This window comes from Pteropus alecto, unplaced genomic scaffold, assembly GCF_000325575.1.
Source record: "Pteropus alecto unplaced genomic scaffold, ASM32557v1 scaffold45, whole genome shotgun sequence".
In the NCBI taxonomy this organism is placed as follows: domain Eukaryota; kingdom Metazoa; phylum Chordata; class Mammalia; order Chiroptera; family Pteropodidae; genus Pteropus; species Pteropus alecto.
Genome location: NW_006442491.1, coordinates 2,823,700 through 2,838,001, shown reverse-complemented (window position 1 = coordinate 2,838,001; position 14,302 = coordinate 2,823,700). Strand labels below are relative to the sequence as shown.

Below are 14,302 nucleotides of genomic sequence, written 5' to 3'. Positions count from 1 at the left end.
TCCTGCTACCAGTGTGCAGAAGTTCCTTTTTTTATATACTCATGCCTAAACCTGTTATCTCTTGTCTTTTTAATGACAACCATTCTAACAGGTAGGAGGTGATATCTCATTGTGGTTTTGATTTGATTTTTCCTGATCATTAATGATGTCAAGCATCTTTTCATGTACCTGTTGGCCATTTATATGCCTTCTTTGGAGAAATGTCTATTCAGGGCCTCTGCTCACTTTTACTTTGGATTTTTTTTTCTCCTGAGTTGTACGAGTTTATATATTTTGGGTATTAACCCTTCATCCAATATATATATGGTTTGTAAATATTTTCTCTTTTTCTGTAGTTTGTCCTTTCTGTTGTGTATCTTTTGCTATGTAGAAACTTTTAGTTTGGAGTAGTCTCTCTTAGAAATTTTTGTTTTTGTTGCTTGCACTTTTGTTGTCATATCCAATAATTCATTGCCAAGACCGATGTGAAGAAGCTTCTTCCGTATATTTCTTTTAGGATTTTTACAGTTTCAGGTCTTATATTTGTCTTTTATCCATTTTAAGTTAATTTTTGTGAGTAGTGTAAGATAATGGTCCATTTTCATTCTTCTGCATGTAGATAGCCAGTTTTCTTAAGACTATCCTTTCCCCATTGAGTATTCTTGGCTCCCTTGTCAAATATTAGTTGGCTGTATATGCAGGGTTTTATTTCTGGCCTCTCAACCCTGTTCTTTTGGTTTATGTGTCTGTTTTTATCCAGTACTATACTGTTTTGATTACCATAGCTTTGTAATATAGTTTGAAATCAGGAAGTGTGATGATTCCAGATTTGTTCTCCTTTCTCAAGATTGCTTTGGCTATTTGGGGACTTTTGTTTTTCCATACAAATTTTAGGATTTTTTTTCTATTTCTGTGAAAGACACCATTGTAATTTTGATAAGGATTGCATTGGGTAGTACGGACACATTAACAGTGTTAATTCTTCCATTCCGTGAACAGAGGGTATCTTTCCATTTTTTGTTTGTATCTTCTTCAATTTCTTTCTTCAATCTTGTGTTTTTAGTGTATGGATCTTACACTTCCTTGGTTAAATTAGTTCCTAAGCTTTTTATTGTTTTTGATACTATTATGAATAGAATTGTTTTCTTTATTTCTTTTACATATATTTTATTGTTAATGTATAGATATGCAACTGATTTCTATATGTTGATTTTGCATCCTGCAACTTTACTGAATTTGTCAATTAGTTTTTTTTATTAAGTTTATTGGGGTAACATTGGTTAATACAATTATATAATTTTCAAGTGTACACTATCATTTGACATCTGTATATTCTATTGTGTGTTTACCATCCAAAGTCTAGTTTCTTTCAGCTACCACATATTTGATCACCTTTACCCACTTCACTCTTCCCCTACCCCCCATATATTTGACCCTTTTTACTCTGTCTATTTCTCCCCTCCTCCCCCACCCCACTAGTAACTACTGCTCTATAATCCTCTGGTAACCACTAGTCTATAGTCCATGTCCATGAGTCTCTGTTTGTTTGTCCTGCTCATTTGTTGCTTTTAGATTTATATCCCACATATAAGTGATATCATGTGATTTTCAACTTTTTCTGTCTGGCTATTTCACTTAGCATGATTATATATTCGATTTGTTCTAACAGTATTTTTGGCGGAGTCTAGGATTTTCTATCTATAAGGTCATATCTTCAAAGACAATTCTACTTCTTTTTGATTCAAATGTCTTTTATTTCTTTTTCTTGCCTCATTTCTCTGGCTAGGACATCCAGTCTTATGGTGAATATTTGGGGACCCTTGTCCTCTTCCTGATCTTAGAGGAATATCTTTTAAACATTCACTGTTAAGTATGGTGTTAGCTGCAGGCTTATCATATATGGCAATTATATATGTGTGTGTGTATATATATGTATGTATGTCTGTGTATATCTATCTATCTATCTATCTATCTATCTATCTATCTATCTATCTATCTCTCTCTATCTGCAACATTGGGCCATCTAAATATATTAAGCAAATACTAAAATACATGAAGGGAGAAATAAATAACAATAAAATAATAGTATGGGACCTTAATACTCCCACTTTCAACAATGGATAGAACATCCAGACAGAAAATCAACAAGAAAATGCTGGACTTTAATATTTTATATCAAATGGACCTAATAGATATCATTTGACATCTGTATATTCTATTGTAGGCTTTTCCCTCTCTCATTCTTTTTGTTTTTCTCTGTTGGATGATTTCAAAGATCCTGTCTTCAAGCTCATTGATTCCTTCTTCTGCTTGATCAAGTTTGATATTGATGCTCTCTATTGCATTTGTTGTTTCATTCATTGTATTCTTCAGCTGCAGAACTTCTGTTCAGTGCTTTTTTTATGATTTCTGTCTATTTCTTAAACTTCTCATTTTGTTCATGTATTGTTTTCCTGATTTTGTTCACTTGTCTCTCTGTGATTTCTTGCAGCTCATTGAATTTCTTTAAAACAGCTATTTTGAATTCTTTATCTGGTATGTCAGATATCTCTGTATCTTTGAGTTTGGTTTCTAGAAAATTATTGTGATCATTTGGTGGTGTTATGTTTCCCTGGTTTTTTTGTTTGTTTGTTTCTTGGAGTTTTGTATTGCTGTCTTCACATTTTAAGTTACTTCCTTCAGTCTTTACTGTCTTCAGAGGAGAAATACTTCTGTTATCTCTTGGAGGGATTCTAAGCCTTTCTCAGACCTCTTATGGATACATATGCTCCATGCTTCTCGCTTTCTCTTGTGGCAGAATCCTTGAGCTTGTATGCATTTTCTGGATCTTGCAAAGTACCAAGCCAAGTCCTGACAGCCCCTTTTGTTTTCCCAAATGTGGCACTATAGGTCAAGTTTGTGATGTATCTTCAGTCCACAGATTCAGCTGATTTTCTACATATATTCACTACCTATCTGCCAAAGCCTGCTCGTGCTGCTGTCAGGAGCATGCAACCAAGCTAGCCATGGGGTTGGGTGGTATATATGTGAGGCACACAGAAAGCTGGGGGTGCTCACGGACCAGTTTGGGGGATTCATAGATGAGGCATTCTCAACAGGTCATGGGTAAGCTTCTTGATGGAATCTGCAATCCAGTTAGGATCTGTGTTTCTTTAATGTCCTTTATTAAAGAGTCCTATTTGCTGCTTTCCCAGACTCTTCCCCCTGCTTCCTCAATTTTGGAGCTCCGGAGTTAGTACTCTAGATTGGAGAAAAGAGAAATTAGCCCCTTTGGAAGCATTCCACACAGCTGGGGAAACTGGTGCTCACTCACATGTTCTTCCTTTCCCCCATGTAATAAATCACAGTCCAAGAAGGGTCTTTCTTGGCACTAATTTGTACCTCCTTGGGAATGGGTGATATGGGTAAAATCAAACTGTTTCTCTTACCAACTTAAATGTGTTTGAACTCATACATATATATATTTCTCCAATGGAGTCCTGGAACTTCTCTAGAAACCCGTACTTTGATAAAGGCTCTCTCCTCTGTGAGTGGTTGTCTAAGTCATTATTGTTTAGGGGCTCCCAGACCATGCCAAGAGGGGCTGGAGCCAGTTCACAGGCCACTACAGGGTCCACAGCCAGGACTGAGGTCTGTCTGCCTATTTCCTGATGCACAGGTATGCAAGACTACTCTCAGGCCCCTTGGCATATGGTGCTGGATCCTACAGCTTTCTCAAAAGAGCTTTTGTTCATGGGTGGGGGGACAAAATGATGGACATCTTTATGCTGCCATGATGCTGACATCACTTTGGAGAACGGTTTTAATTCTTTGGTTTCAAGGTGCTAGTTTCAACTCAGATCACTTGAGTTAGGCCCTGTGAAGAGCAGTTTCCCTCTCTAGTCATGTTAAAAATTTTTATTGTGTGTAAACATTAGAGAAAAGTTGCAGTCTAAAATTTACAGCCTAATCCTGCAAGGTTCCTTTGGTGTCTCAAGAGAGCCAATTTGTGAGAGGCTATGCTGCCTCAGACATCAGATGCTTTGTGTTCTTTGGGGACGAGACCATGGACCTCAATCTTAAAATGGAAGGTCATAAACTGAACCCCAGTTAGGGGGGGAACCAGTTTAAGATCTGGGAGTGGATCTTTAGTCTGTACCAAACTATATCTGGTGTCTTAAACTTTTTTGGGTTCAAGATCAGTGCTGTCACTACACTCCCACCTGCCTTCCTGAGCCCTTCTCCCAACCACCTGGACTTGCTCAGGCTGGCCCTTGAGGCAGTGGTATACTGGAACTAGCTCACTTTGGCTTACGAGAGCCAGTTGTTAAATCTTCAGGAACTTTGCAAACTGGTTGTTAAACACAGCCATTATTAAAAATTAAATTGTGTAAACTTAAAGTGTAATAAGATATTAAAAACAAAGTTAATAAATACTCAGCACCTATCAATTCCTAATTATTTTACTATTATCTGTACTCGAGGTTATTTATGTCTATGACCTCTGTATAGTGGGAATATTATATAATGGTAGCTACTGGGCATCCCTTCCCTGCTTCCTGTTCAATGACATCACATTGGTAACTTAAAATTGGTCACAATGGTAGTATTTACACCACAGAAAATGGAAAAAGCTACAAGTCAGGGCTTTCCCCCTAAAATGCCAATTAGGCATTTACTGGCATACCATACTTTTAGGTGACTCCAGTTGATTGGAGATAATGGAACAAAGTACATCAAGTTTGTCTCTTTCCAGATCAGTCCATGGTAGTTACAGGCCATGCATATATATAGAATGCCTGAGAGCTATGCCTGTGCCATGTGGCAACCTCTTGATTAGTTAAAGGTTTTAACTGTGAGGGTTTTATTTAGCTTGATAGCTACTTTGGAGGAGTTTTGAGCTATCATTTTGCTGTAAGTTGCTTTTCATAACTTTGTCCTGGCTTACCGTGAGCCTGCCAGCTCAGCCATGCCCTTGGCATCAGGAAGAGGGGATCAAAGCTGACAGTGGTCACAGTGAGGGCACCCTCATTGTGGAGTATCATCATCCAAAAGGGTTGGGTGACTGTAGGGCTTTTTAGATGGATGTGTGAACGATACAGGGCACACATGTCCATAAATGGACCTGCTTGTGAAGACAAGGCCATTTGCACATGTGGTTTTCTAGTAATCTGAGCCTTATATATCGTCATGTAGATCCTCACAGGGAAAACAACAGTAATGAAACCTTCAGTTTTGCTCTTCAGCATAAGATAATTAAAGACATCTTTGTGGTAGGAAGTGTCTCTGTTACCTGGAGGATAGATAGCAGCCAGAAATCAATGCCTTTTCATTGTAAAAGTAAAAAATGTCCATTAAATCAATTTATTTTTCCAGAAAACACCCAAAGATGCATTTGAACACTCCTGCAAATTCATATTTCAGAACAGTTTTCTCAAATCAGAATAGTTATTTGAAAGGAACCCAAATGAAAAAGCAGACATTTCCACAATATATCCTTGTTCTATTGCAGTCCATAATTGTGAACTTTTGTGAATTGTCACAACCCGGGATGAATGATGGGAATATAACAGGTTGTAGAATTGAAGAACGTTAAATCTTTGTTCCTAATGACAAAACATGTTTTTCTCATTTTCATCAGAATGTGTGATCCATGCCATTTGAAATCAAATTCCAAACACAATGAGCCATTAGTGTAATAGCTCATTACTAACAGCGGTCTTATAAATAATACATTCTTATCATGCACATGCAGCTCGCTGTGAAGCCAGCAAAAGGTATTTCAGGCCATGGAAGTTTTGTTGCGCCAGCGTGACTGTAGATTAGAAGGACATCTCCATGTGAACCAAGATGGATGCCAATTTTCCCTGCCGAGAGTAAGCCTGGCTGTCTCTTTCTGCACATATGGTAGATGGATTGGCTAATCAGCGTCTGCTGAGTCTTGGGCCTAAAATTACAGAGAAGCCAGACTACTGCGGCTACGTAGCCTTTGTTCAGAAGTACAAACAAGACAAACAATCACTTGTTATTTGGGAAAAAAATTAAAATGTTTATTTTGGACTTTTATTCAATTGTCAATGGCTTTATAAAACAGCTGTGTAAATTCAGCCTTTTACGGCTAGGACATTTTGGGGTGACCTGTAAAGAAAAGAATATTCATGGAAAATTAATTTTTAAAAATTCTCCTTATATTTTAGCATTAAGGAGAAAATAAAGGGAGTCTCAAATGTATTTTTCAACACGTTTGAAAAGAAATAATTTTAAACTAGAAGACACATTTGAGAGCAAATAATTTAATATCTAATTTTTCTATGTCACTTAAAAGACTGAGCATTATTGTAGCTTAATTTTCTACTTTAGTAGGTTAAAATATTAACGATTTTCTCCAAGTGGGCATAGGTGGATGATGCTGCATTCTTGAGACTAGAGAATGCCTGTGATTGTTGAGTTTTACTTCTTGTGTGGAATGGTTGTCTCAAGAAATAAACTGAATACTAGAAGGATAGGACCCAGCAAATGCTGGTTTCTAATAAGTCTGGCAGAGTCAAATCAGTCAACCAAAATTTGCTTAAAACTCATGTAATAATCAACAGGAATTATTTATGTGAAATTATTTTTTTCTAGTTTTACTGAGATATAATTGATGTATAACATTATATAAGTTTAAGGCGTACAACATAATGATTTGATATATGAATATATTGCAAAACAATGACCATAATATTAGTTAACTAAAGATCTATATTTTTTACTCTTGTTCTCTTAAAACTTTAAATGCTTTCCTTGCAGAGACTAATAAAATACAGATTTCTTGAAGGGACGTAATAAAGAATTTCAATCACAGCCATCTCTTAATGTGGAATATGATAGAATTAAATTTTGTTGTTAATTTATAGTATTTCAGTACCAATAATATGTGCAGATCAGCTACTCATTAAAAGATGACTTGTTCCCTCTACTCACAACACCTGATATCAAACATATAGGGCTTTTTCCACACCAGCCAGTTCTTCAGCTCTCTAGGCACAAACTGGGTGCCCTGCAATTTAATTCTGACACTACCTGGAGTTAGTACAGGTCCCACACATTTAGTTAGGGCTCATGCCCACAAGACTGCTCATACTTTAGATGCCAGTTGCAAGTCTCAGATTGTCACTTGTCTATCAGGGATTTCAACAATCCGCTGCTCAGGTTCAGTAATTTACTAGAACAGCTCATAGAACTCAGGGAAACCCTTTACTTACTGTTACTGGTTTATTATAAAAGGTACAACTCAGGAACAGTCAAATGGAAAAGATGCATAGAGCAAGCTGTAGGAAAAGGGGCATGGAGCTTTCATTCTCTTTCTGGAGTGCCACCTCCTAGCTCCTCAATGTATTCACCAACCTGGAAACTCCTGAATCTTATTTAGGGTTTTTTATGGTGGTTTCATTAATGATTGATTATTACCATTAGTGACTGAACTCAATCTCTAGCTCCTCTCCCCTTGAGGTCAGAGGTGAGGCTGAAAGTTCCATTCCTCTAATCATGGTTGGTTCCTCTGACAACCAGTCCCCATTCTCAAAGAATTACATCATTAACATAAACTCAAGTATCTTTGAAAGGGACTTATTATGAAAAACAAAAAATGTTCCTTTCAGGAAGTTACAAGTGTTTTAGGAGCTTATGCTTGGAACAGAGGTGAAAACTGAATATGTACTTCTTATTATATCACATTCATATTCCTACCTGTATATTCCTCATCAAGGCCAAGAAGTTCAGAACTAGATATCTGTTAGGCTGCTGGGAGGTGATCCATTTGCAGATCCAGACCCATGTAGTGAACTTGTTCGAAAAGTTAACTTCACTCAAATACTCCCACCGAACCTCTTTCCTCACATCTCCTCCCCATGTAACCATCTAATCAAATAAATAAATGAATTCAAGAAAATCATAGAATTCCTACTTGATAAGGAGCGAGTGACCATGAACTTTCTCTGAATCAGGGGTCATTCAGATAGACACTGGAACAATGGCTTGTCTTACTGAGAACTGTGCATGGTGGAGGGGAGGAGACTATTGGACAGAAGGCTGAGTTTACAGTGAGATAATAAAAAAAGAAATGGGACAGGCAGGGGCATTGTCTATGCAAAGAGGGCATATGTTAACTATCGAAGAGTTTTCCCTTGAGAACTCTCTGACAGCTTCCCTATGTTACATAGCCACTTCTAGGATTGTCATTCATTGAACATTTTTTAAAGTATGTCGTATGTGCCCGCATTTTGATGGACACTAGAACTACTAAAGGAAAAACACTGCTCCCTCTCTTAAACATTTCAAAGTGCCTGCCAAACTATCAACTGCCCAAGTTGTGTGGACTCATGGAAATTTCATGATGAGAATTCATTTAAGCTCTGATAGAGTAATGAGATGTTTTGGATGTTTCAGGTGGAAGGCGTAGCTGTTGGGTTCATGAGTGTATGCTCAAGAGTGAACATGAAGCTCCTGCATGAATGCTTTGACTTGGGGCTCTTCCATGGACTCTGCATCCCACATCCTGATGATGTTCTGGAACCACCTCAAGAGCTAAGTGTTCAAGGAAGCCAAGGTACATGGGCTAGCACAGGAATATATTAGGAATTAAATCCATGCCTTATACACAACTGTGCTTTTTTTACTAAGAGATTGGATAAAATAGTTCACTTTATATCTCCTCAAATTCCCATTTAAGATGTACTTCCCATCATTTAATCAAATCCTTGTGTACATATCTATGAGCACATGTAGTCATAAGTACACAGGTTTGGTTAGACATAATGACCTTGCAGCTTAAGGTTTTCTAAATGGAGAATGTCTGCCTTCATTGTGAAATAATTGGTAGTATTTCAGGATTTTACACAACACACACACACACATAAGAAAAATTATAATAAGTGAATTTTCTAAGTCAACAACTCAAGATGTTCTGTATGACTTTGTGTTTTAATCCCAAAAGTTAGTGCTTCTGCGTTTATGTCTTTGACAAATTATGATGTAGTACAGGTCTATTGCAAGTAGTCATTTTTAACTTGCTTAACTTATTTGTAACCAGATGAAATAACAAAATTGATTTTAAATTATCGTATCAGGATTTTCACCAAGTGAAATTAGGTAATCCCAAATTTGGGTATTTATTTGATATTTACTTTAATGAGGTCTTATTGCATCTCTGGGTATCTTGGCTATTAAATGCTTCAGTTCTTAAATCAGACAGATGCAGGCAAGATATGTTAATTTACTTATCTAAACCTATCGAAGAGTTTTCCCTTGAGAACTCTCTGGCAGCTTCCCTATGTTTCATAGCCACTTCTAGGATTGTCATTCATTGAACATTTTTTAAAGTATGTTGTATGTGCCACGCATTTTGATGGACATTAGAACTGGGTTTCCTCATTCGTAAAACAGAAATAATAGTAATATCTCCCACGTAGGAGAGTTGTGAAGTTTCACTGAGATTACCCATGTCAGGGGCTTTCCTCTAGTACTTAATGGATGTCGGTCATCATTGTGAGTGGTTGTTATTACTTTATGATTAGCCTTTAATCTACTTGAGTCTTCCCAGTGTAAAATCAGGGCATTTTTAATTGATCTACTATCTCATGTCTGAAAGATTATATATGTCAAGATTGTCTGAAAATAGAAAGGGGAACATACTGGGTGGTGGCAAATTTCTTGTTAATCTAAAGAAGGGCAAATGTCGTTATCCTCTGGATGGGAAACCAAGAGCATGGATGTACAGAGCTCGTCTGAATGGTCACTCATTACAGAACATTTGCAGAGCCATAGATGGAGAGGTGTTTTCCTTTTGTACTAGTAACACTTTTCCTAAAAGAGATTTGAGGTCATTATTTTTTAATAGTGAAGGCTGGCTCACCTATGCTTCTCAGCCAAAAGATATTGGAGTGCTGTGGAGGAACTTTGCAGCAAGAGACAATCCCGAACCATAAGTTATCATGGTCATTTTCAAGTGCATAAATTCGTATTGAAAGTTGCATTAAATAAGTTTTATGGCACAATTTTCTCATGTATAAAATGGAGATAAAAATAGTATGTAATGCAATGAGTTGTTGGGAAGATTAAATGGTAGAATCTTTATAATGTGCTTAGCTCAATGCCAAGCACAGAGTAGGTCCTAAAATTTTAAGTTGCCTCCACCTGCCCGCCCCCCACCCCGCCCCGGCCCTGTGACTGTTGTAATTAAAAAGAAGTTGATCTCAGACAAAAATAAGTAAAGGAATTTATCAACACCAAGCTAGTATTACAGGAAATGTTTGACTTCTTTAAGAAGAAAAAACGTATCAAAAACAGGAATAAAGGATGGTAATAACTACATTCCTATCAACAAGTACCTCAAATAGAAAATAATTAAGTACTCCAATCAAAACATAGAGTGGCTGAATGGATAAAACAAGATCCCTACATATGCTGCCTACAAGAGACTCACTTCAGATTAAAAGATACATACAGACTAAAAGGAAGGAGATAGAAAAAGATATTGCCTTGATAGACCTAGAGGGTATTGCGCTGAATGAAATGGGTCAGATAGAGAGAGATAAATATCACACGATTTCATGTATATGAGGAATCTAAAGAACAAAATGAACAACAACAACAAAAGTGGAAATAAACTCATATATACAGAGAATATTTTGAGGGCTGCTAGATAGAAGGGGTGTTGTGGGGGATGCTGAAAGAAGGCAAATGGATTAAGAAGTAGAAATGGATAGTTGCAGAATAAACATGGACATGTAGAATGTAGCATAAGGAAAATAGTTAACGATGTTGTAATAGGTATGTAAGGGGGAAGAGGAGTACTAGATTTAGTGGGGTGATCACTTTGTGAGTTATGTAGATCTCTGATTACCGTGCTGTACAACTGAAACTGGTGTATTATTGTATGCCAACTATAATTGAAAAAAAAACCTCATTTAATTGTACAATGTAAATGCGAGCAACTAATTGTCTATTACATTTCAATAAAGACGGGAACAAAACAAAACAAAACAAAAAAACAAGTTGAAAAGAGATAGTCTTTTCCAGTGTGTTCCTGAGTGGCTCTGAGGCTGCTGATGTTCCATATATAGAATGAATGGAAAATTCCTATTTTAGAAACTTTATAGGGAAAACAAAATTTAAAACTTAGGCTGAACCCCAGACTTAAAAACACTCATAATCTAGTATACCTCTGACTAGCGAAAGCCCACAGAGATTTGTAAACTGAAAGTCCTACTTTTCCCTACCACCTTTAATACTTTTCTTAAAATTAGTTGTTCTAACATAGGGTGGTAAGTAAAGGAAATAGGAAAACTTTTGTTATCTTCTGTGCCTTGTTTATTTTTGAAAAGCCAGGTTTATGTTCGCTGATATAAAGATGATTATGAAAATTTCACCAGGGAGCACTATCATAGACTTCCAAATAACTCAGGGATAGAGAGTCACAAATAATAAACAGCTCATTATATTTAGAAAAGAGTCATCAGCACATTTTGCTGCCATCTTCCTATCAACAACAAAGAATGAGACTCCAAAGAAAATTCTAAATGTGCTATGATCTACTGTTCATATTTTACTGATTAAAGTCTCAAGTTAAAGGAAATATAATTTCTCCAAAATATGAACTAAAATTCTTGTTTCAGATGGATACACATAATTGTGCCTTATACTTTGTATTTTGTTTAGTGCTTTTTACTTTTCAAAGGATTTTCATCTGTATAATCTCATTTTTCTCATAATTTAATGTAGGAGAGCTAGGACAGATGACATTGTCATTTTTTTTAAAACCTGCCCATTTTTTTAAAAAACAGCTCTTGCAAGGTGTTAAAGCTCATCTAGAACCCAGACCTAACCCTTTCTGCTTGGCAAAGTGACTTTTTATCTTGGACGGCTTGACTGGAAACTTCAGTAAGGGTTCTAGAACCTACACTAGATACGTGATCAATTTTTTTCACTTCAATAAGTTTTTTGAGTTATCCCTTTAGTGGGCTGTTAATAACCCACCCATATCCCTCAGACTATTTTCTGTGTGTGCCCTGGACAGATTCCATCTGCTGGAATCTTTACCTCTGTATCTGCGGGGTTTACCAGAACTAAGGACAGCCACTCTGCCCTGTGCCAGAGGCAGGCTGGAAGTACCAGGAAGTTAACACTCCTGGAGCAGCCTCTGCTTCTCTGTCTCATGTCATTGCTTCCATAGAACTACTTTTTCTATCGACTGCCAAATAAATGGTTGTACTCCAGTTCTTGACTCTAGGTCTGCTTCTGTGAGAGCCCACACCAAGACACTACTGGTCTAGTTTTTTTCCTACCAGCTGTGGAAACATTTATTTATACACAACTGATGGGAGTCAGGGTATAAATACCCCAGCTCCCTTACCCCTCAGTGGGATAACTGTGAGACATGAGTTTTGTACTGTTTCCTAGAGTTCCTCCTTGGAATTACATTTCAGAGGTCTACAATGGTAATCTGTATAATACATATTTTACTAGTTGCTCCCTTCCCTTTCTCTCTTCCTCTTCACTCTACTGGTGTTTCCTACAATCACCTCCCAAATAAACTGTTCTCAAATCTTTGACTCAGGATTTGGTCTTTTCCCACAAGCTGTGAAACTTGGAATTTCAAACCAACCTCAACCCTTCCATGTAGAATAATGTCACAGCTCAACATTCTTAAGCTAATGTAGTTGCTCTCTTTCTTTAGCTATTTATACACATTATGATCAGCCTGCTGCCCTTCTTCATATCAGCCATATCAGAAATTTCCATTGAATCTAAAAAGTTTATGCATATTCAATATGCATTTTACTTGAATAATTTGTATATGTTTTTATTTTTTAACCACCCATTTTGCATATATAACCTATCACACACTTGTAAATTTTGGTCTTTAATTACTAAATCTTGAGACTAAACTGGGACCAGTGAGTAAAACATCTAAGGCTGCAGATTTTACCCCAGTGTAAAGAAAATCTAATAGAAGTTTATATTTTTATTTAGTGGAATACCTAGTTTAGACTTAGCAAGTTCCCCGAATGTTGGAAGAATTCATAAAGAAACATAGATGCTGAAGAGAGGGCTTTCTGCTTGTGCAGGAGATTGTACTAAATGAGATCTAGGATCTTAAATGCTAAGAGTCTCTGAAAACAGTGAACATTCATCAGGATAGTCCATATACCTGGCAATTTATGAATATATTCCTTAAATGACAATACCATGGCTCAAAACAATATATCTTTTGCCAACTGGCCCCAGTGCTGGCCTTGCCCAGCTTTGCAAATCAAGCTGTGTCTTTTGTTCACTGCATCATCACAATAAAGACTTTGGAATCAAAATTGAGCTGGCAATTTTCTTGATGATGCATAAGGCAAAATAGGGCACAGCCTGTGTTTCCACAGCTGTATTGGCATTGCCACATTTACTAGTTAAAAAAAAACAACTTTTGTTTGTCATGTGGGTTTGTGTGACCTGGGGAGCTGGAGTCTGTTTTAAATGAGGCCTTCAAGGTTCAGATCTGTGAATCTTATTAAATACCCAGGGCCTACCATAGAAAATCTCTGTGAAACTTGATGTGCCATTGGTAGAGAGAAATATAATTTAATATAACAGAATTGTGGGCTTTCAAAAGAATAACCAATTAGCTCCTTATAGCCAACCCACCCAGGAAAAGTGTTGCTTACCATATGTTTAAAAGGTCCTTCAAAATATTATTTTTATAACATCTTCATATAAAATGACAATGTTGCCTTTTAAATTTAAAAATCACTCTTATTGTCAGAAAATTTTTCTTATTTAAATTTCTTTTCATTGAACTTATATTTGCTTCTTACCACAGATTCTCTCCTCTGTAGAGGGAGGAGACATCTGGAACCACTCTCCATAAGCCAGAGCTAAGAAACAATGACTAAATAATGTCTTATTAATTGTGCATCAAATAGTCCTAGGTCTTTTAGCCTCTCTCCCAGAGATTCTGTTTTATATGCCTGGTTGCCTTCTATTTTACTTTACTCTTCTTTTAACATGGATTCCAAATATGGATGAAACACTCGTCTACAGAGAATAGCAGTATTTCTGCCAAAATATTTCCATTATGTATCTTAGAACATCTATTTTAACACCCCGTACATTCTGTATTTATTTAACTAGTAACGCACTAGGACTCTATTAGTTTGTTTGGGCTGTTATACTAGAGTACCACAAACTGGGGAACTTAAACAAAAAAATTATTTTCTTATAGTTCTGGAGGCCAGAAGTCCGAGATCAGGGTGTTGGCAAGGATGGTTTTTTCTGAGGCCTTTCTCCTTGGCATGTAGATGGCTCTTTCTCCCTGTGT

General features: G+C 36.8%; 1 protein-coding gene across 1 annotated transcript in view; it reads left to right on the top strand.

Moving 5' to 3' along the window:
• CFAP61 (cilia and flagella associated protein 61) overlaps nt 1-14,302 on the top strand; it is a 271,044-nt gene that overhangs the window by 48,637 nt on the left and 208,105 nt on the right. The window contains exon 9 of the mRNA XM_015597027.2: nt 8,386-8,545. Coding sequence (XP_015452513.1) covers nt 8,386-8,545 — 160 coding nt within the window. The remainder of the gene's footprint in view (nt 1-8,385; nt 8,546-14,302) is intronic.